Here is a 22,898-nt window from a genome sequence, read left to right as displayed (position 1 = left end):
ATTTATCTGTAGCATTAAGTGATCTCAACATCGTACATCAGGAATGCTTATAAATTGATTGCATCATCGCATGCTGATCTTGATACGCATTTAGTATGACACAATGCTTAAAAAAATACTCGTGCTTCATTGTTTCTGTGCCGTTGATTAGGAACATTGAAGTTAGCATAAAATTAACAAAACAACAGTTCGAAGTACTTGTCTATTATTAAATGCTTTCTACATTGTTGAAAACATGCGTAATGCGTGATACTAAGAGCGGGTTACGACACTGCCGATAAGCGAGTTCGTTCTCGTCGGTAAAATTCTCGATGCGTCACAAAAGTTCAATAAGACTACGAGTTCAGCATTTCTGTAAACACTAATGCACGTCCCGCTATAATAAGTTCATCTAATCGAGGTTTCGTCTGATTTTCTTTCAACTCAAGATCACGAATCGGGTGTGGTAGGCAATGAAAGAGGCTCGTAATAACCGATGAATAATTATATTTTTGGTCCCATCAGTATAAAAATCTTAACAAAATAATCGTACAAAAGTTTTTTTTACATAATGTGGCTGAAAGTTGGACGCATGAATTGAAATAATGAAGTAGCTCGGTAAATAATTAAATCGATATTGAACCCTGTATAGTTATTATATACAATAGTTTTACTTAACGCGCGAACGTTTCCCATCATTTTCGACGGAAAATCGCCGCAATAAGAAGCTCGCACGTCTTGCTAATTGACTTTTCGTTGAGCAATTCTTAAATATCACGTTCGATCTCCGAAGATATCGTCCCGGAGTGATATCACCTTAGATTACACTAAATTATTTACTTTGTAACACGCTCGATCTTCTGCGATCAGACTGCACCTAATTCGTTACTTACACAGGAGCATAATCGTTTGCGATAACGTGCGGAAATATATATCTCGATTCGAAAAGATTAGCGAATTCGTTAGAGTATCCGAGACGTAGGAATATTCCTGGATCTCGGTGTACTCTTCCTAAAACTTAAGCCTAACATTCGTATCTCGTGGTAGCAACTTCGTCTTCATTTTAAAAATTCGTTGTTCGCAATTATGCCTTACAGTACGGGCGGAGCGTCAAGATAATTACAATTAAATGCCTTAATAATTACAATAGACACTAGTCACGTTTTTATTTATTCAATTAATCCCTAATTGAAATCGACTGGTCGTCTCTAACAAGGAGTCATACCTAGGCGACTTTAAAGTATAAAAATACAGATTGCTATTTAAAAAAGTTGCGTACATGTATTGTCATTTTCGCAAAATCGATCGAAGTCGCATTACGTTGGTATATGCTCCCTTGCGAGACTACTTGAAAGTTATTAAAAATGTTTCAATTACATTAAGCCGCAAAACTATCCGGATTCACACCTGAAGTTAAATTGTACTAGGATAAGGGATCACTGTGCCTATATTAATCATACCTACTTTTAAAGCATAATGAATATTAAAATAGAGATATATAACATATATATATATATATTCTCTTCATTGAAATCAGTTAATATGTATATATATATATTCTCTTCATTGAAATCAGTTAATATATATATATTAACTGATTTCAATGAAGAAAATTTAATGTCTCTTTTCTGATATTCACTATACTTTAAAAAAAAGTACATAGACACAGTAAGTGGTACCACCCACAGTAATTGAGTCCCCCATCCTAGCTAACGATAAATAGGTTCGTGTCGCGTCTTCTCTGTCGTAACGATCGGGAACAGTTATTTAGTAATATCACGATGAAACGGTGGGCAGTCAAAACACGAGTCGCGTGGAACACAACGAGCTCGATTAGCGTACTCTTCCGATGGTTTCTATCGCATGGACATGATCTTCCACCTGAGGAGCAGATAAGCACCGACTCGCGTTATGATGAGTATCGTGACCAGCGCCGCTACGTCGTTCCAAAATTGATTCGCGTCCATAGTAATGTCCGACAGGAACTTCGACGTGTACCTGTAATGGCAGTAGAAGTTGTTGTTCGCTTTGCAGTCCAATAGCGGTCGATCGTAGCCGTATATGGCACTGATGAACCTGCAAATTGACAAATGATTCGTCTTACTCTTTAGTCTTAATTTCAGAGCTTGTCTGCACACGTAAAAGAGAATGTTAATAAAACCGTAGAGGCTCTGGTGAAAATTATAAAAGAATGTCAACAGGATGATGAAACATTAGAACACTTTTCACAAAATAGAAATAAGAATTAGGAAATGTTACCCTTCCAGGCCGTATCGCAGAAAGCTGACGTATGTACCCCATTTCAGATAGCTCGGTATATCGCCCAATGACACACCGAATCCGGCGAACATCATCATCGGTACGGATAACGTCGGTCCCAGGAACGTCCCATTCTGAAATTGCAATATTTCCGGTTTCAGTTCGGCGACATTTTCGTGACGTTATCGATCTATGTACAGAGCAAGCACACTTACAACTACATTGAATACTGCTCCGATCATGAGACCAGTTCCTTGACCTATAAAAGATACCAGCAAGCTGATCGAGAAAAACATAAAAAACCGTGTCATCTCGAGTGGCTGCGACGTTAGGAAATACACTATCAGCGTGAAAATCAGGCAGCAGAATATCGACAGTGGCAAGTCGATCAACGTTAGGGACGTGTAGAATGCTTTTAGGCTGTACCATCTGTTGAAGTGCTCCTTCAGCAGGATGCTCATTTGCATGGGAACTGTGGCAGAAATTGTGAAAAATTAAATTTCAATACGTGCATATCCTAGCATCGATCGAGATCGGTTGAATTAATCGATTCGTCCTAGTTGCATATTTTTCATATGCTAAAAAGTTTGCAAAACCGAAGCACTTTACTTCTCGCGTATTCTACATTTTATTTCTTGCTAGAAAATGTTAATACTCGTTCATATTAATACATTCATGTTGCACTGTATTTGTAGGTTTATATTAATAATCTATCACGGTGTGCGCAGTTAGCGCGATGAACAAGGTTTTATTCAATAAGGTTTAATATATAATAAGCTATAATGTCTACTTACAAGTGACTATGGTAAGCATCATCGTGGTCATCATGTGATGTATGAGAATGGAAAATAGAAGATTATAGTTATCTAGGACTCGGGCACCATCCATGCCAGTTTCGAGGAACACTGAGCCGAGCATGAAACCGACGGCTATGTTGACTAGGATTCGCAAGTGCGTTAGAGTCTGCAATGGTAATTATAGTTCCTCGTGAGCGATCTCAACAAAAAATCGCATGTAATAATTTATAGAAAAAAAAAAAACGTTGATCATCGTTGCGATAAAGAAGCATTTTTCAAAGCTGTTTTCAGGGACCGAAGCAACGAAGGTCAACGGTTTTGAACAAACATCGATTATCTTAAATGTTTAAAGTCGGTAAACGATTCAATAAATTTATTTACTCGAGCAGATATATTAACAAAGATCGCAGAAAGTTGAAATAAACACAGTCTCATTATTTCTATGAAATAAAACGTTTTAGTCACGTTTGCCACGTTTATTCTGCACACGATAATGTAATTAACAAATAGACGGCGCGAGAGAAAGTGAAGGCGTGCAAATAAGTAAACACAAGAAAGTGTTTGGTCTGGACCAGTGATGTCAGACTTGAACAGCCAGCCAGCCATTAAAATATCATTGCAGCGGTTCTGGCAAGTCCGACGAACATAATGCAAACTTACCGTATCCCTTTTGCACATAAGAAAACCCCTCCACATTAAGATCCTGATTTGATACGTCAAAGAAGTCGCTTGCAGACTGGCACTATCGTCGATGTTCTTCCTCGAAGGATGCAACGCTGCAAAACGGAGAAAACGTAGTAACATCCGCCTATTACTGCGAACAAGAAGAAAAAAAAAGATTGTTTGCATACCTTTTAGATTCGCTGCGTCTATGTCTGTAGTGTTGAACCACTCCGTGTTCCTGCCGTTTTGAGAGCTGGATATCAACAATGATAGTTTGTCATCTCCGTATTCGCCGCAGGCCAATTCGATTACTATGAAATCAGAAATACAGGAAACCGTGCAGAATATCTTCGTAAATAATCACTGACTTATAGATTCTCATTAGTGGACGATTAACGTCGCGGAAAACGGCGAAGTACAAAGTTAAATGATTATTTATTCAATTCTCTACTGTTCGAGAAACCAACGTATTTTATTGAGTTCTTTTCCTAGATCTTTCTTTTCTTGGGACTGCAATTTTAAAAATTTTTAGATTGAAAATTATCGATGCGGAAACGCGAGGAAGCTGTGCACAAAAAGATTAGGGAAACGTAAAATTGTACGCCGTGAAAAATCTAATTTTTTCTTGAACCTTTGACGCAATCTTAATCTTTCACACGTCAATATCTTTTATCGATGAAAAGTTACAGTCCTTGTATCTTCAGCGAAATACGTACTTCAGCGTAATTTCGTCCTTCTGCTGACCTTGGGGATAAACGAAAAAATGATTGCATGCAATCGTTGTCAGTACCCTGGGGATAATGGCACACCAAGTTTGAAGCAAATTGTTCTGTCGTGCGTTAAATTAAAGAAGATCCGTCGTACAGAAGTCCGCAGTTCGAATGCCATTCAATTTCGTAAAAAGTACGTACTGTAATCCGCTGGATTATGGTACATAGGGCACGGCAGTTTGATATTTTCCAAATAAGGCACCAGCTTATCGGTTGCACCATGGTAGAGGCACTCCCCTTTCGCCAGCACGTAAACCTGTCAAGGGAACGGAAGCTTTGATAACATGCTTCGCTCATTAGCAAATATGAATGACACGTTGAACCGCTCGAAAATGTAGAAAGGCTCCTCAGAATTCAAGTGACAAAACGTTCGTGATACTAAAGAGACAGGTAGAGACCGGGTCACCGGATGGGGCCGTTCAAACGTAATTAGTTGACCGCGGATTTTTATGCGATATATAAATTGTCTGCGTCGATTACAGGAAACAGGATTCAAACGAAATTCTGATTTCACTACGATCAGGATGAATCCCGAAAAATCGGGTCACCCTAAGTCAAAGAGAAGATAATGACTCCTTGATCTCATCATTACCAGATCGAACAGCTGAAACAGGGACGCGCTGGGCTGATGTATCGTGCAGACAATCGTTCTTCCTTGACGCGCCAGCAGCTTCAGCAAATTCACCACGTGCATGCAAGACGAGCTGTCCAACCCCCTGCGAAAAGACGAGAGAAGATCTTGCACGATTTGGTTCACTTACGGGATCATTTGTTGCAGCTGATCATCATTCATCACTCTTTTGCCCGCGGGAGTCATAAATCAATGTCTAGACACGCTTTAATTAATACTATCCTTCGACGTGGAAACACGTAATCCTTCGAGACTTGATACTTCCAACGAAAGTTCCAAGGATAATTACCCGGAAACTAGGTGGAACTTGGTGGAAATATTATAGAAACAAATGTTTCTCAAAGTAGAGAATTCCATAAACTCTTCTGCACGGAACTAGTTATTAGACTGAGGAATTTTATGCCAAACCAAAATTTTCTGTATCAATTGCAAGGCACAGGAGCTTTTATATTTTTCACTGATAATTCTTGAATCTAGTCAAAATAATATATTAATAGCATAAGAGACCCAATTACTTGTTTTTAAGGCATAATGAATATCAGTATAGGCACACTACCCAATCATTTTTGTGATAAATGCATAAAATCTGGAGTCTACTAATTATTGGCGAATAGGACAGGAATATACACAATTTTCGGGAACAACTTTAAGAGGCGGGAGTTGAAAAAAAATTAATTTCCTCTTCCATTAATTCCAGTAAATTGAGGAGAATATTTTCTCGCGAATGCACCAAATCCGCAGTCTAGCCGTAACGGTATAAACATTCGATTATACCGTTATAACGAGAGATTCTAGGAGATAATGTGATATATTACACGTACGTGGTTGGTTCGTCGAGGAACATAACGGTGGGATTGTTAACCAGCTCGAGAGCAATGGACAATCTCTTTTTCTGTCCACCACTAAGTCTCTCCGCTCGCGTGTTAATGTGCTCGTGTAGGCCCAGTGTCTTAAGGATCTCCTCGATCTGAAATAACATTCACCTTTCCAGTTCCAGACTTCCACAATTTATTAGTTTCCACGAGATATGCAAACGAGCGTGCCTAACCGGCGGCGTACAACATTTCGGGCGAAACGTTCGCACATTTCTCTGTCCCCGCGAAACCCACGCGAAAACCGGAATTTATTTGAGAACAAGTATGCGAGCCGAGTTCACTGACTCGAAGGGTTACACTTTAGATCCTTTACGCAAGGGGCGAAACATTGTCACGCTGGGATATGCAAAGGACATGTTGTAGTGACGCAGGATTTGTCGAAATCGTAAAAATTGTTGGTTTTGCAGACGTATCAATTTTTTTCATTAAACTAGTTATCGTGTTTGCCGCCCGACTAATTGCAAGGGGGGTCCCCCGGTGGTGGAGATAAACATTTGGACAGTTACGGTGGAGACCTTTGCGACAGTTACAGCTACGGTACTGTACACAGAGGGGTTAAGCGACTTTGAACACCGAACAATGGCAATATTCCGCGAGCATGTAACCGTTTATCTTATCAATCCGCGGCGGTGTGTCCGTGCGGGGACGGTTGCAGTTCAAAATATTGATAGCTAATCGGGCCTCGGAACGTTACTCACTATCGTTTCCTTCTCGTATCGCGGGATCTTGGTGGACAGTTTGAGGTCAGCTGCCACCCTCATGTTCTCGATGACCGTCAACAACGGCTCCAGCCGATCGTCCTGCGTGATATACGCGCTGCATCTGCGACGTTCAATTGCACACGATCAGAAAACGTTTGCCACGCGGCGTCCGAGTAAATTATTCTAGTTCGGTAGACTCGAAGAGAAGAAATAAGTCGGCTCTCACTTCCAAAACGAGTGCATCTCCCGCGTCTGTCCGTTCACGAGGACGTTACCGTGCACGCCGGTCGTCTTGTATCCCGACAGAACGTTCAGCAACGTTGACTTCCCAGCTCCCGATGGACCCATCAACGCGACCAACCGCCTCGCCGGAAGTCTTCCGTTGATCCCGTGCAAGATCTCTTTTTGACCTGCGAACACGTCATGCTACGATGATGGCCGCGCGATACTTCCGTGGATTTATCGGGGTTACGTGCTAGAAACATGTTCGCGGTTACATTCCTCGTTGGTAACATTAATCCTTACGATCTCTTTTTGTCGCAGAGATAGAGGCAGCTGTAAAAATGCGGACAATTTTCAGTTTAAGGAGAAATGTTGATATTTAGTCAACGATCAAGCGATGGAGAAAGTGGACCTTTATGGCGGCGCAGTGGTCCACCTTGACCGAACATGATGGAAAGCGCCATGTAGGTGGCTCATCATGTAAATCTGGCGATTAAATTAAACTCCTGGCTGTTTAACATGTCGAGCGCCGCACCTCGATGCCCATAGAAGTCGCGCGAAAAAAGCAGAACGACTTGTTTAATGGTACAAGAGTAAAACGGTTTATCGTAACAATCACTAGCATTCTTGTGCATCTTAATATGGTTTGGTTTACGTAATAGGTTGTAGTAACAATTGATTTTCAACTGTAGTGACAATACGAAGATTGGTAGATCTGTGTAGAACGGCTCTAAAAATATGTTTGATAAAATGATGAACAATTGGCTACACGTGTCTGAACATTACTGTGGTGAAATGGATGGAGAAATAGGGGAAAATCGATGGGAAAAGAGTAAGAGATTTAGTGCAGACGGAGTGAAGAATGTAATCCGGAAAGGGTGAGAAAGACAATGACGATATAGTGGAGGGATCGGTAGAGAAAGAGCGGAGGAATCAATAACAATCGAATGAGGGATCTAATGGAGGAGCAGTGGGAGAATTAGTGACAAAAGAGTGGAGAACTAATGAAAGGGTAGTGGAAGCACTAATGGAAAAAAAAATAGGAATTAGAGGATGGGGGAACTAATGGGGAAAGAGTGGGGAATACAGGAAGGGTGGCGGAACTGATGCAAAAAGAGTGAAAAGTGGAGGAGCGCGGTAATTAGTGGCAACAGAGTGGGAAATCAGTAGAAACAAGTAGGAATTAGAGGAAGATTGGGAGAACTAATAGAAAAAAAAAATAGAGAATAGTGAGAGAGTGGGGGAACCTAATACAACAAAGTAGGAAGTATAGAATGGGGGCACAAAAGCGTGAAAAATAAAGAAAGAGTGGGGAACGAATAGAAAAAGAATGGGAAATGGAAAAAGAGTGGGGGAATTGATAGAAATAGATTGAAAGTATAGTAAGTGAACTGATAGAAGGAGGGCGGAGAAAATAAATAAGTGCAGCTTGAAAGAGCCAACAGAAACGTAGTGGGGGATTTAAGGTAAGCACAATCGATTCATTAATCTGAACACAGTATCGTATTTAATGATGCGCAATAGAGAATGACTAGAAGAAACATCCTAAACTGTGGAAAATAGGTATCAGAGATGTGAAAGTTCAAGCATTACCATGATGTAACATCGTGTACGACACATTGTATAATGGTAGATTAAAAGAGAAATTGATAACGGTATTCCCAAGACTCGGGTCTGCGCAACGAGCTACCAACGATCACCAGACATTAGATACGCGTCGATGGACTTACGCGGAGATTTAAAGAAAAGTTTCTCTCGTCCACGTAACCATGATTTATCGAGCTTGTGTAACGATTTGGAAAGTGTGACTCCGCATATGCAGTTCAATTGCGTTTGCATGTATGCCTCTAAATCCTCCTTCTCGTTATGATACTCGGAAAATTACTACAACTAGAATTTGTACTTTTGACTAAGGTGCACATTTAGAGAAAATCATTCTTTCCGAAAAATTGGTCAATTCCCTTGTACTCTAAGGTGAGGGACCCAATTACTGTGGGGCACGGCCCTTTAGATTTAGAGTCTAGATCCTTTGGGAGTTGTGCTGTGTTCGACGTTGAACTGACCTTTCCTGCATCCGAGGGACACCGTGTAGGTGATCTTCTCGAAGGAGATGGCGACCGTGTCGGCCGCGGCCGTTTCCATGAACCGTGTTCCATTGCCGATTGTCCGAGGATCTCGCAGCCTCTCCATGGCCAGCTGTTTCTCATAACCGAATGAACTGTCCGCATTCATTCCCTGGCCGTTGCTGGCCTCGTGCATCAATACCTCCATGGTGGTGCGCGGTTCGTTTGAGCTCTCGTCGAGTGCCCCGTAGAAGTATTAGTGGTTGAACACGCTCGGCGATTAATTCAACATAAGGGAACCAGCACCGCGCGACTGTAACAAGAGGAAATAGCCGTTATTGTTAACCCCTTAATCTGCGGATCGTTTTCTCACAGGCCGCGAAGAAACGAATAACGAACGCAGAAGCGTCATGAGCTCCTGCTAGGCGACGCGGATTTTACGCATTTATGGCAAAAACGGATAGGTGCAACTTGAAGTGATTCAAGAGGGAAAGCAATTACTTGCAACCGATGTAAAATATTTTTATTTTTCAGAAAGATCCGCAGTGTAATCCACGATTCCAAATAGTTGTCCCAACGATTTCCTAAACACTGATTTGACCTGCTTCGATTAGGCCATCGAGCGTTATGAGAACCGTCACGAGATTAAAGTATGTTTTGTGTCACTGTCAACGGCGACTTCAACAGTAGAAATCCGAGGCGTTTAGAATTCACCGAAAAATACGGAAGACGTTTGCAAACAGTAAACTACACGATTAAATTTAATCTAGCCGAGCATCGTCGTCGTCAACAACAAGTAAGTTGGTAGCGGGGCGAGCTAATTAATCAACCATGCTAAACCAATGCCTGCTAATTGATAGTTGACGTTACGGTCGAATAATGCACTTTGAGATGTCCACGCTCGGGAAAACAAGTTTGTGACGCCGAAGATAGAAAATCGTCAACACAGATATATTTAGAATGTCATAAATGTCATGCTTTTGTTTCCAGTACTTGTAAAATTAGTCTGCGGATTTTATGCGTTCATGCCAAAAATGAGTAGGTGACTAGAGGTAGATAGGTAATTGAGTAGGTTCAATCAAATAATTAAGAGAAATTGAAAATTTTTGTTTTCTATAAAGATCCGCAGACTAGAAACAATAATAAATCTGATTTTCTCACGTTCCGACACAATTCCCGCCATTGGTCTTCGACGTATGATCGCATACGCCGTAGAAAACGGAGAAAAATGCATGAAACCGTTACTGGCGACGATTATGCTTTCCATTTCGCCTCTCGAAGATACGCGCGAAAATTCGCATCGTTAACCCATTTGCATCATAAGGAAATATGAAATGAAGGCCTTGATCACCAAACTTTTTCTTTATTATATTTAAGTACAAAAATGACTACGAGTAAAAGAACTTCATATTTCAGCATTATAAGAAAAAATCAGACTTACTACTTTCATCTCCAACAATACCCTCCGTTTCTATTTTTTAGCTAACGAATAATGATAGTGACCAACCAAGTTGAGCGTACGCATACGGCTCCGGTGATAGTGGCCAGGAAAATTGAGCGTATATATACGCTAATGATGCAAATGGGTTAACGATGTTTCCGTGGTTGGTAAAAGAAGAGACCAACGAAAAGGTTCATTCACCTTCGACATTGATCGCTCGTCCTTGTCTCGGTTCAAGATGGCCGGCCGAGAATGACGAATCGATCGACGGGGCGCGATCGACGCTGAACAATTCCCGTTCCGGTGTGTCGCACGAAAAGGCCAAACGATCGAGAGGTCAACGCGAAGACGAGCCTAATCGCGAGAACGTTTTCGAATCACTGTACGAGCGACACCGTACCTGCCTGGCCGGCAGAGAATGGACTTGGCGAGCGCGGCTCCGACGAAAATCTAGCGAGAGCTTCTTCCCGATCCGCGATTAGATTAGATTATTAGATTAATCGATTCACGATCGCGAGACGCAAAGGTTCGTGGACTTGGAACTTTCGCTCGTTAAACCACGTGCCCGAGGGATTACGTTTGCGGCCGAAGAATAGGCCGAGATAGGATACCCCGATACTCCAGTCGATTACCATAACCGGATATTTTCATTGTGGTGTCAACACCAAGTTTGTGCGGCTTCCGGGACACAAACACGTCCGTTACACATTATAGCTCCTTCGCCGTGACTAGACGCGAAACACGGAGAATCCTCTTTCCGTTATCTTCTGTGAAATCCGACAAGCCAATCGTTTCCGTTCATTTGTATTCATCGCCATCTACGCATCGCAATTTTTTTTTTTCTTGCTTTGAGGTCCGCAAACAATTTTTTTAGGAAACATTATGTACCTTGCACCGTTTAACTTCCCGAGAGAATTGTAATCCGCGCGCAGATTGAACAAAGATTAATGACGCTCGACCAAGCGCGGTATATCAAATTTTTAAATAATTCATCGTTTTTATTTCATTGGTAGTCGTGGCTGTCGTAAGGGCACACCCATGTGCAACTACAGCTGTGGCACGTAATTACGCTGCAAGCAGACGCTAAGTGGCTGCAATCGAACTTCACGATAAGACGTAAGCCGCCGGACTCCTGGACATGGAGGAACATTAAACGTTCCCGATACGTTAATGGCATACCGATTTCTATAATACTTGCGTAACCTCCGCGAGTACGAAAAGTTCGATAATATTATTGCACCAATAGAACCGTATAATCTGCAACCGTGTCCATACTGACGTCTCAACAATATAGAGACTAAGAGGAAATACTGCAACTGGACTGCGGATTTCATGCGTTTATGACAAAAGTGAATAGGTGAAACAATTGTCTGTGCAGCTCGAGTGTCCTCAAATCGACGCAGAAAATTTTTATTTTGCATAAAGATCCGCGCAAGCACACTGCAAAGACCAGTGCAGTTTAACAACGATTATCTGTGTTAATCCGGCGTATCGCAGCAGATTAGGATCTATGAAGATTCAAGAAGGTCGAGTAATCAGTACCTTAATTTTTGAGACTGCTGGGTTGCCAGTCAAAGTATCGAATAGGAAGATACAGGACAATGACGCTTCGCGATTCGCGCGTGCTCTCCCGCTTCGCGAAAGCCCGTTATCAGCGGCGTTTTTGTTCGTTGCTATTGTACAACGATCATCGGATCATAAATAACTCGAAACTCCGTGCAATCGTACTCGATACAGAGAGAGAGAGAGAGAGAGAGAGAGAGAGGGCTGGAGGAGCAACGCGTGTGCGGCGATGTTAAGAGGGCATCGACGACATTGAAACGCTCGACCGTTGAGCAAACTTCCTCAAAGAGAACAAAGTGCTCTATCGCCGCTGCCGATAACCGTAATCTTGTTTATAGAATTAAGCGGCGGTCATTGTTTCAGAAAGGAATCGAACTCTAGTTACGTCGATCCGCATGAATTTCCAGTGCACTCGTTTCACCGAAAACGACTCGCCGAACGGTTTAGACATCTTTCAGCCACAACGAAAGAGGAGACTGTCGGACACCGGTGACCGGCAGCAAACTTTTATTAGGTGTGATATCAATTTCACCGAAAACATCAGACTTAGAAAACGGTTTGAACATTTTCCGAGTGCAGAGAAAAAGCACTGTCGGACACCGGTGACCGGCAGCAAACTTTTGTTAGGTATGATATCAATTTCACCGAAAACATCAGACTTAGAAAACAGTTTGAACATTTTCCGAGTGCAGAGAAAAAGCACTGTCGGACACCGGTGACCGGCAGCAAACTTTTGTTAGGTATGATATCAATTTCACCGAAAACATCAGACTTAGAAAACGGTTTGAACATTTTCCGAGTGCAGAGAAAAAGCACTGTCGGACACCTGTGACCGCCAGTGAACTCGCGTTAGGTATACTGTAATACCCACGGAAACTAATTTCACCAACAAAAACTGTACAATTACAACTAAAACGACGCTGCTTGTGTGCCGGTCACCGGTGACCGGCGCGATTCCTCTTTTTGCGTCGTGTTAGTCGATGATATTCGGATGTAAATAAGATGTCTGTGTTTATGTCTAATGACTATGACTATAAATATAGCGTCGGTCACCGGTGACCGGCAAGATGCTTACGTTTGCGTCGTGTTATTCGACGAAAGTCGAATGTAAATAAAGCGTCTATGTCTGTGTCTAATAGCCACGTCTATGAACACCGCGCCGGTCACCGGTGACCGGCGGGGAAAATTCTGTCGCGGAGAAAACACCGGTCACCGACCTCCTCACAATAGTTTGTTCCGTTTTATTTTTGCTACGGCCGCGAATGACTTCTGTGACCGACGGGTTACAGTTACAAGTAACTGATAAAAGAACCGAATGCTATGCTTCTTTTTGTCCTTCGTTAATGCAATATCAAAGTGCGGAACGAAATTCTGTGCTAATTTGTACGATTTACTTCACGACATTATCTGCTTCGTGACAAATTAGGACATTGTGCACCGTGCGGTAAACAATGTTTTTATTAATTCCTCATTGCCGTTTCGTTCGGATGTTGATAGTTGTGATTCACAATATCGCTGGTCGAAGTACACCCGCGAATCTTATCGCTCGCAATGAATCAACAATGAAAGTCCAACGGAGATCATCGCAGATCCGATTCACGGCGCTTCAACGGAACGCGGTGAATTCAAGTTCAACGTTCGCTGTTTCCGCCGTGCGAGCTAACTGTTCTACCGAACAATGAATCTCGAGAATAATCGGTGGAACGTATAAAAACCGTGTTCTTCGCGTCCGATCAGAATCTTTTTCTATAAGAGACCATAGGATCCGTTGTTCTGCACTACTTTCCAACCTGCTACGATTCAAACAGATCTTCTTGTTTGCTACGCGTTGATGTCGTAGATCTTTAGCATGCTACGTAATACGTATACGAGAACGCAAGTAATTCCACGCGAACATAAATTAATGAGAATTACGTGAGAAAATTGCCTGTTGTAACTCATTAACACTCATTAACAGAAATAAAAACTGAATAATATGCTCATTCATTTGCCACGGAGACTAGTAATAGCCGATCAATAGCGGAATTAGATTAATCCTTCTATATGTCAAATATCAATCAATTGCTTTGTTTACAGACGCGTTTTACTACAGGTAGCTCGTCGAAGTAATTGTACGTACGTCACACGAACATTCGTAAGACAAATGAATTTCTGCGGAAGCATAAACAGCGTAATTAACGTACTCAGAATATATATATGAATTCCAACACGAGCATACGATGACCAGCAAAGAAATAGCCATATTCGAAGAAACATGATCGTTGGAAAAACCAGCAGAACAACTTTTTCTCTGCCGGTATTCCATAAAATATATTAGCTTCTGGTAGTTGTTGTCGCCCTTGTATAGTGAAACCACATGCGAATCTGTTTTATGCGGAAAGTATGGAAATGTTGTCTTTCGTGGCGTCTCCGTTGCCTTTTTAGGCTTGATACTCTCGAGGAAATATGGCTGGGCCGATTATCTTGTGTATTAAGAGTCTTCTGCGATCATTTTCAAAATTTATACACCGTAATTATAATTCTGTGACTGTAACTGGTCCAGCCAAGGTTATCTTCTTCTTGGAATTTATAGTAAGCTTGCCTATACCATACACTGCCCAGGTCATAATTGGGTATGCAAATGATGCAACATTTATCCTTCCCGTTTTGTTACTTTATTCCCTTGCCCTAGATGTTCGTGCGATTTCCAGTCTTCGAAAATAAAAGAAAAAAGGTCGATTGGAAGGAGAAATTTATTTTCTTTGTACACAGTGTCCATGCACCGAGATCATTATAAAAATTGCATCACATCGATTGGAATCTGGTTACTGCACAGAGTGCGAACACATTTTTCAATAGTTACCATTTTTCCAATGATAGCTTTTTCGACAGTACGCTTTCATTTTTATAACTTCAAATAGCTGTAAGGACCTACGCAGAGACAATAAGTTCTTCGAACCATCGAGATGTGCCATTTCCGACGAAAAAATTACCATAACGTTTGCCGTCTGTTTCACTCTGGAGCCCGTCGAAGGAAACACGATAATAGGGGTTCCGAAGGTGACGTCGAGCCACCGACGTAATAAATCATTATGATTCACGACTTTACAAGCATGAACGCGATAAATCTTGCGTTTTTACGTGCATTGCGAGACCGATGCGTCCCATTTCTGCAAGACTCTGTCTTTTTAATTATACATTAAATTCTATTAATTATTCCTTATTCAACTACTGTGTGCCATCCAGTGGCGGATTTAAGGGGGGGGGGCTATAGGGGCTACAGCCCTGGGCGGAAAAATCCAAAATAATATTAACACCTTCGACAAATTAATTTATAACAATTCGGCAAACCAGGTTTTATAATCATTAATTGAACAAATTGGGTGTACTGAATGGAAACGCCACGATATCGCAGGATGTGCCGAAAATGCAAACTAGCAACGCTAATCGCGCTCACTTATCATGCAGTTGCACGCTCACCGATAATTACGGTATCGTCTGACTCAGCGTAGGATTCTTTTCCAGCTGCATCGACTTTGGTCCATTGCGTCGGCTCGCTCCTCGTGGCGATATAATTTGTTACGCGTATCTGGCATGTTTATTTAACATGTGCTTAATTAATTGAAACAGCAGGGTAGGACGAACAATGACGCGCCATCCGATTAACATGTGTGCGCTCGATCCGCGCACGCGATTACCCGGAATCGGACAAAGTCTCGCATTCTTATCGGAAATAATGTTATGATGTTAATGCAAGGAGCAAGTTTTTACTCGATCTTCAAAGACCTGCAGTCTAATAATTTTTCATGACAGGAATAATTAGCTATGGCATAATTACATTTACGTGCGCAATTAGACAGGATGAATTTGAAAGTGTATGCCAAACACGTGTTTCGATGTAATTCCAGTGTTAATCATTCGCGGCTGGAATGATTTTTGAACTTTGTACGGAAACCGAACAATTCATCGGAATGATGAATCATTTCTCATTGGAATCGGACGGGGAAATAAACTGGGATTAATAAAGTTTTAAATATTTACAATTATATGATAATGTGACGAATCAATTGTTTACCATGACATCATTACATGTTAATGGACCGGCGACAGAACCAATTATATTTTTATTGTTCGAGCTTATACACGATCGTTTTATCCGCGTTCTCCGATCAAGTAATTTGCTCAATGTTCTTATTGTTTCTCCGTTCGATCATTTTTAATTAAATATTAATTGTACTTAACTATAATAATATAACTTGTGGTTAGATCTGGACACTTATCTGGAACACATCGTGATTCGAAGTGAGCATTGTTTAGCATTATCTTCCGTGTAATCCCGTTTCTTTATAATCTAGAATGATTTTTAAATATAAAAAGTTCGAGCATGTTTTCACGCATGACAGCTCAGTTATAATATTTGTGTTCAAGCGGTTCCTGGACAGCGTTGGGTTTCCAACAAGGACACTTTCACCGAGAGGATACATAACCGAGTGCACCGAGTGCATCGGTGCCTGCGGGTTCAAAGTGAAACGTACGCAGCTGGATTGCTCCCCGGGGGTCGGTCTTACGCAGTTGCATTATTCTTGCGAACAATAAACGCGAGCGGCATTCACCGGCGCGCGGAACACCACTTGTCAAGAGAACGCGAAGCGAACCAACAATTGAGTAGCTTTTACACCGTTAGTTACATTAATAACAGAGATACGCTTCCTTATGTAAGAGGCATGCGAGAGAGTTACGTTTGCCAGCGGGATAACGTCTGTGGCAATTTTAACATACTAACTGCCGGCGAACTGAAAAAAAATTCACTCCCCTCGACGCATGAATGAAGCCTAACTGCCACTTGGAAAGAACCTGGGAAAGTGTCTACGTCAGAGCTGTGTCCAACGACTGCCCGTACGGGCAGCGATTCTCTCGCCCTGGGCACGAAGCCACGCCCCTGCGGGTACTAAGCCACGCCTCCGCGGGCGAGAATGCATTTTCACGTGGCCAGCTATCATTCTCACCTACCGTGCCCATAGTTGCAGTAGACCAAAAAAAGTTTGTGTAAAAATCTGCAATGCGGCGATGACTTTCAAAAAATCGATTACAATCGTTAGTATTCCGAAATACTAATTACTAAACAAGTATGATACATACATAACTGCTCGCAAGGAAACACTAACACGAAGTGTCAACAGGTTTTTCTGAAGAGGCATGAATCGACAATCTAATACCGCCGCTAATTGTAAACGTCTATAGTGACTGAAAATAGAATACGGGGTTTTTTTCCTGCCGCTATACGTTGAATATTTCATGGACGATACGCTGTCGAAAACAGGCGAATTTGAGTTGTGCGCAGAGCCAAGTGGTGCAAGTCAATGTTTTTAGGTCCCCGATGACCGATTCTAGAAATTGTCGTGTTCCACCGCAAGAAATCAATTTGATAAGTTGTTCTTATTTTATCAAGGACCAAACGAAACGTTGCCGATTAACTTTCAGCGCAGATAACGCTTAATCTCGGGTTAAGTTTCAAACGACTTCCGCCATTTTTCGTCATCCGGGATTTCTGTTGAATCGCGGAACTTTGCGCAAGTTGTTATTTATAGGAATAATTTTGTGAGATACCGGAGGAGTATGCTTGGCGGATTCGGAGAATTCGCGTGCCAAAAATGGCATGGAAAGCTCGGTGTGGGATTCGTTGTGTTTTACATAGAACCGCACTGTGCAGTAGTAACATAAAATTCAGCACACCGCGTTATCAACAATTTTAGTATGCTAAATAAATTCTCCTTTAGAATTTTCGCCGTTGTCATTTATGCGGTAATTATCCCGAAAGGAATATATAAAATCGTTAAACAGAAGAGAATAGTTTAACCATTTTTTTTTCTTGACAATTAACATCCACGAACGAGCAAGTGGTTCACGACGGTGTTTCTCCAATCGTGTCCCACTTGACGCGAGAAATTCCGAGATCGATTAAAAAATTATCTCCCGCGAGGAGAGAGAGAAAAAAGAACAGCGACGATAGCAGCGAACTCGATTACTGATCTAATTATCACATGTAGGAACTAACTTTCATAATTCATTGACTCTTCTTTAGAAATTCATCATTAAATTCGCTCTACTCCACTCAAGAACTGACCAAAAAATAAATTAAAAAAAAACGATGTTTACAGGGTACTTAATTACGCGTTTAATTACCTACAACTAGGTAGTAAATTCACGGGTAAAAGGATCAGCAATTAATTATAGTTGGTCCACTAAACTGAAGATAAACAAGCCGTTGTTAACGACAAAAAATGAGGACGGACGTAAAAACGACAAACAATGAGAACGGACGTCAAAACGACAAAAAGAACGTCAATCCGTTTCGATTGTCTTCCGATGAACAACAAACGTGCGAGGAACGAGGACAGAATTAATTGGCACATATGTAAATAAAAGAAATGATCTTCACAAAAACAAGTAAACAGTCCTCACAAAAAGAAGTAAATAGCATTTACGAAAAGAAATAAATAGGCTTCGAATGGACAACACAAGAAAAAGGCCCCGAAGGAATTTGAGCACGTAATAGATAAAAGGATGAAAAAATACTGCGAAAATTTCGATTGCCTTTAAATAACAGTAGCAGTTTCAGAGACAGATAGCGGGGCCGCGCGTTTATAGAAATTGTAATTAAAATAATCGTCCACGGTGATCGATCGACTAATCTCGTTGGGCTACTTCACTGCCCTAGAGAAACGGTATGGTATAGTGTATCGCTCGGGGAACATCTAATTCCACGCTCCATTATCTCGTGCACTCTTAAGAAGAATAGGAACGCCGATATCGTGGTATCCCGGTTACGAAAAACATATTGTCGCGCGTCCCAGTAGATCTTTCCAACAACCATTTAGATTGCATCCCCTTTAAACGCAACCCCGATAACGGAACGATTAAATAAACCGCGTGCAGAGTGCACGCGTAAAGTTCAATCGGTCGTTTCGCGCGAATTCGATCTCGATCCGCGGGTTCCCGAACGTTCGATCTATATTCCACTTCGATCCCCCTCGCGAGACGACACCGACACGCAATTATGGCCGCCGATACCGTTGAAAATGCACGTGGGTCGCGTGATTTTGGTAACTCTGCGCGAGCGATTGAACCCTTAGCACTCGAATGGCGACTGTAAGGCGCCACTAAAAATTGCTGTATCGTTATTCAAACTATTTTTTACATTATTACATTTATTTGTGTTTACTGAATTACTAAACACTTCAGTATTGTATGAGTAAATTGCACAATTTCGGAAGAAATGTTTTCTTTTGAAGTTAAAATAGCTTCGAGTGCAAAGATTTAAATCGAGCTGGTAATTTCTGGAGCGTTGGAAGCCATCGAGATTTTTGGGTTGCCATAATGTCCGCGCGCACAAAGCAACCGCTAAAAGATGCAGTCACCGACTTTCACTGTCGGAAGATGTAAAACACGTCCAGGTGTGCACAAGTATTGGAACGCGAAGCTTTGTGCGCAATTACAGGAGCGCCGGACGGAAATTGTTTATCCCCGAATTATTTATTAAGATCAGCCAGCACTTTTCGGACCGGTGTGAATTTTTCCATCGCTATCGATACTCGAAGATTGCTGAAATATCTTGAACAGGTGTGCCGATAACTTCCGCTGATTAATCACCAAAAATAGACGCATCGATCGAGATCGACACTAGTTCTTTCATCGCTGCGACACGTGAAAAGAGCTCTTTGAAAACCTTAGGCGTTATCGCTTCGCGTTACTCGCAGTCAGGATATTACGACAGCCAGCTATCGCATCTTTTCAGTTTAAAGTATATCATTATGGACAGAACTGTCAAGACCATTACTCATAGTGTGCTTGGGTATCACAACGACAATTTGTATCATGGGCAAGCATTCATTAATTATTCCCACAAATTGCAGATGGGTCACACGCGCATCCAAGTTTTTGAAGATTGGTCCAAACCACCCGAGCTCTTTTGAGATGTTGGAAGGATTCGTTTACTAGGTAATATGCAAAAGAAACTATTTTCAAATTGCTATCGAACGGAATTATGAAGAAAACAGTGAAGTTCGTGATTTTTAACTTTTCCATCTGTGCTTACAATGAAAATTGAAAACATACTGAATTGAAACAAACTATATTGTAAAAAATATTTTAAATAAAATATAGTCTGTTTCCGCAGGAAGTGACCTCTGTTTTTTTTTTTTTTATACGGAACTGTATGTTTTTATTTAGGTATGCATGTCCCGAGACGAATCCACTGACTTATGACGTCTCCGTCTTCCAAGGTCGTTCAAGGTCATTCAGCGCCGTTCCATCTCGCCCGGAAACAGAGTGAGTTCTATTTGAAATATTTTTTAAAAACGAGCCACAGTTTGGGAAATAATTGCGTGCGAAACTCCAAACGGGACACCTTGTATAACGTAGCAGGAAAAATCATTTGCCGGCCAGAATTTGCTTGGTAAACACGTTGTAAGATAAAGTGCATCCTAAGCGTTTTTTCTTGAGCAACCGATACAGAAATCTGCAACGACGGCGTTTAGAAGTTACATCATCGAACTGAATTTTGCTTCCACGTGCACGGTACAAAAAATGCTAGACCTCTTGGAATCTTAATCGGGAAATTTCGAAGATAAAGTATCGCGTAACTGCCAACACAGTGAACCATATATGATGATTCCACGATGATTCAGTGTAACGGTGGACGTTTCACGTTCGAAGCTAATTAATTACCCGTTACAAGGAGGTCGGAAGACATAAAAAGACAAATCCTTGCCCGTCCGAGTTACCGGTGATCGAGGCCCCGTACGATCAACTGTTTATGTCACGCATTTATCCGGTTAGTCAGCGAAAAAACTTTCTCCATCGTGGCGTGCGCAATTACGATTAAACTAGTTTATACGTCGGGAGCATTCGTTACGAAAATGTCGGTCAAACATCATTGTCGTTTTGCGCTCCCGTGTGCCGAAAATCGTCTATCGAAAAATAAATCAGGAGCGGTAGCACAACATTTTCTCCAAGATCCAATTCGACGTAGCCATACACCTCCGATTAGCATAACCAGTCGAAACAGATCCGAGGCCAAAGTTCCGAAAATCGGTCAAATCCGATTGAGCTGAAATTCGGTAAATAGATTCATTTTGCGTTAACAACATGTTTCCCAAAAGAATTTGTGGCGATTCAAGCCGTATGTTTATTTACGCTCCCAGTCATCGTCGTTGATTATTGTGCGCGGAAATGACATTGCAGACACGCGGCAACCATAGCGGCACTATAATGTTTTGATCGTGTTCTTTTCTCGGGCGGGACCACAGTTAATTCGTGAAATGAAATTACTTAAAAACTGGCCTGGTCTGAATCAACGGGATAAAAGGGCCGCAAACTTTTACGGCTAATTAAACCAGTCTTTCGGTCGTAAAAGTTGCGTGAAAACGATCGTGAAAGTGTCGCGGTCGCAGAGGAAGTACACTTTCGTGAGAAACCGGCGTCCGTGGTCTAGGAGTCGCTCACCTCAAGGTCGTCGAATAACAGGTCAGTAAATCTCTCCGGTTTCGGTGACAGCTCCGGATGTGATCGCACCGAATTTTATTTCGTTGTTTCGGCTCGCGGTTGGAACGCACGTTGAGCGAATCCGATCCGCGTCCATTCAAAACAGTCCGGGACAATTGGAACGCGTGCTCGCTGGCGGAATTGTCGCGGGCATGGCCACCGGGCCCTCTCTGTCAGACGATATTTACGACAACGACAGCGGGAACACGAACGTTAACGTGAACGGTAGTGAGCGGCAGCATAAAACGAGCCGCTGTCTGCCGGCGATCGAACACACTGTGCACTCGAGAACACGCGTGTTCTCCCTTTTCTGCGTTCCTCTATCGCGCGCGCTGCTTTATCCCCCTCACTGCTCACCCGCCGATCAGGGAGCATCTCTCTTTCTCCCCCTCTCCCTACGTCTCTCTTTCTGGCCCCTCTCCCTTTTCTATTACGCGACACCGACAGCTCCCGATCTATCTATCGAGACACTCGTTGTTCGAATGCTCGCGCTTTTTCGCAGCCGGAGGAAATCCGCGATCTTCGCGGAAAACCGGCGGCACTCTTTACCCGGCCCCCCGCCGATCAGCGATGAGATTTTGCTCAGGTTTTCTCGCGCATTCGCGGCGATTTTAGCACCAGTAAAATTCTGGATATAGTAGGGTATGTACCCTCGATCACCCTGCAAAATTTAAAAAAATTGTTACTATTTGATTGTAAAAATAGCGAACTCTACGCCTCTTTACAGTCTTACAGTGTCTCGTGTAGTATTGCTTGTCCTCTCATTCTGGCACACATGTATTATATTCTAGAGTGGACCGAGAAAGAACACGGATAATAAGCGAGGAGTAAGAGACGAAGGAAACAGAAATGCGTGCCCGTGCAACCGGATGCATAGGCTAACGCTAACCCCTTGTGTATGATTACCATATTCCAGATAATCCAGACAAATGCATTTTGTTTTATACTACCACATGAATTGTATAAATTACAGTAGTACAGGTTGCGTGCAAGTAATAGTCCAATCAACCACTTCCGACTGAAATTATAAGCACGTAAAATTAATAATTAAGTCATAATTAGTTTCTTTCTCGCAAGAAAATTGGTGTAATTTTCTGTGTAAAGTCTGTGTCTTATACCTCGTCCTCCCTCGTATACTCTCGTTCCTCTTTATGTTCCTGCGAGCATCTTTCGCGTTCAGCACTAAACATGGTAAAAGCTACAATCACCTGTACACTACCACTCGACCTGCATGCAAAACGACCCATACCATGCTACATTTTAGTTTTATTTTGTACATGTACATGCTTAACATTGTAATTTATTTAGTGAGAAATAAAGAATATTAGTTACAACAGTTAATGTGTTCTTCTATTCCCACTTTCAATGTCTTCGAAAATTCCGGGAACAGCAAAGTTTTTGAAATTAGGGAA

The 22,898-nt window shown here is 41.9% G+C and overlaps 1 protein-coding gene and 1 long non-coding RNA gene across 3 annotated transcripts; one reads left to right on the top strand and one right to left on the bottom strand.

Annotated features, from left to right (window-relative positions):
• Positions 1–471: 471 nt before the first annotated feature.
• LOC143357050 (ATP-binding cassette sub-family G member 1) lies at positions 472–9,168 on the bottom strand. 2 transcript variants are annotated; one of them, XM_076793225.1, is made up of 12 exons: positions 8,961–9,168; positions 6,902–7,085; positions 6,673–6,796; positions 5,921–6,066; positions 5,061–5,184; positions 4,610–4,724; positions 3,887–4,009; positions 3,696–3,811; positions 3,033–3,201; positions 2,454–2,710; positions 2,239–2,372; positions 472–2,055 (listed from the first exon to the last, which is right to left on the bottom strand). In XM_076793225.1, the coding sequence occupies exons 1-12, from the start codon at positions 9,166–9,168 to the stop codon at positions 1,836–1,838; spliced, it is 1,920 nt and encodes a 639-aa protein (XP_076649340.1). In that variant the 3' UTR covers positions 472–1,835. The 2 variants fall into 2 exon arrangements, with proteins under 2 accessions (XP_076649340.1, XP_076649339.1); XM_076793224.1 differs by having other exon boundaries at positions 3,696–4,009.
• On the top strand, positions 9,159–22,822 carry LOC143357054 (uncharacterized). Its single transcript, XR_013082755.1, has 2 exons — positions 9,159–9,300; positions 21,474–22,822. It is a non-coding gene; the product is annotated as an uncharacterized LOC143357054 (long non-coding RNA).
• The last annotated feature ends 76 nt before the right edge of the window (positions 22,823–22,898 follow it).

The sequence above is a fragment of the Halictus rubicundus genome, chromosome 9 (genome assembly GCF_050948215.1).
Source record: "Halictus rubicundus isolate RS-2024b chromosome 9, iyHalRubi1_principal, whole genome shotgun sequence".
Lineage (NCBI taxonomy): Eukaryota > Metazoa > Arthropoda > Insecta > Hymenoptera > Halictidae > Halictus > Halictus rubicundus.
The sequence above is the reverse complement of the archived record's forward strand: the minus strand, read 5'-3'. Positions and strand labels throughout refer to the sequence as shown.

Coding starts and splice junctions, on each gene's coding strand:
- LOC143357050 (XM_076793224.1), bottom strand. CDS start 9,168: ATGGAGGTATTGATGCACGAGGCCAGCAACGGCCAGGGAATGAATGCG. Junction 6,797..6,901: donor GAGATGCACTCGTTTTGGAA/GTGAGAGCCGAC, acceptor TGAACGTCGCAG/ATGCAGCGCGTATATCACGC. Junction 3,202..3,695: donor TTATGTGCAAAAGGGATACG/GTAAGTTTGCAT, acceptor TTACCATTGCAG/ACTCTAACGCACTTGCGAAT.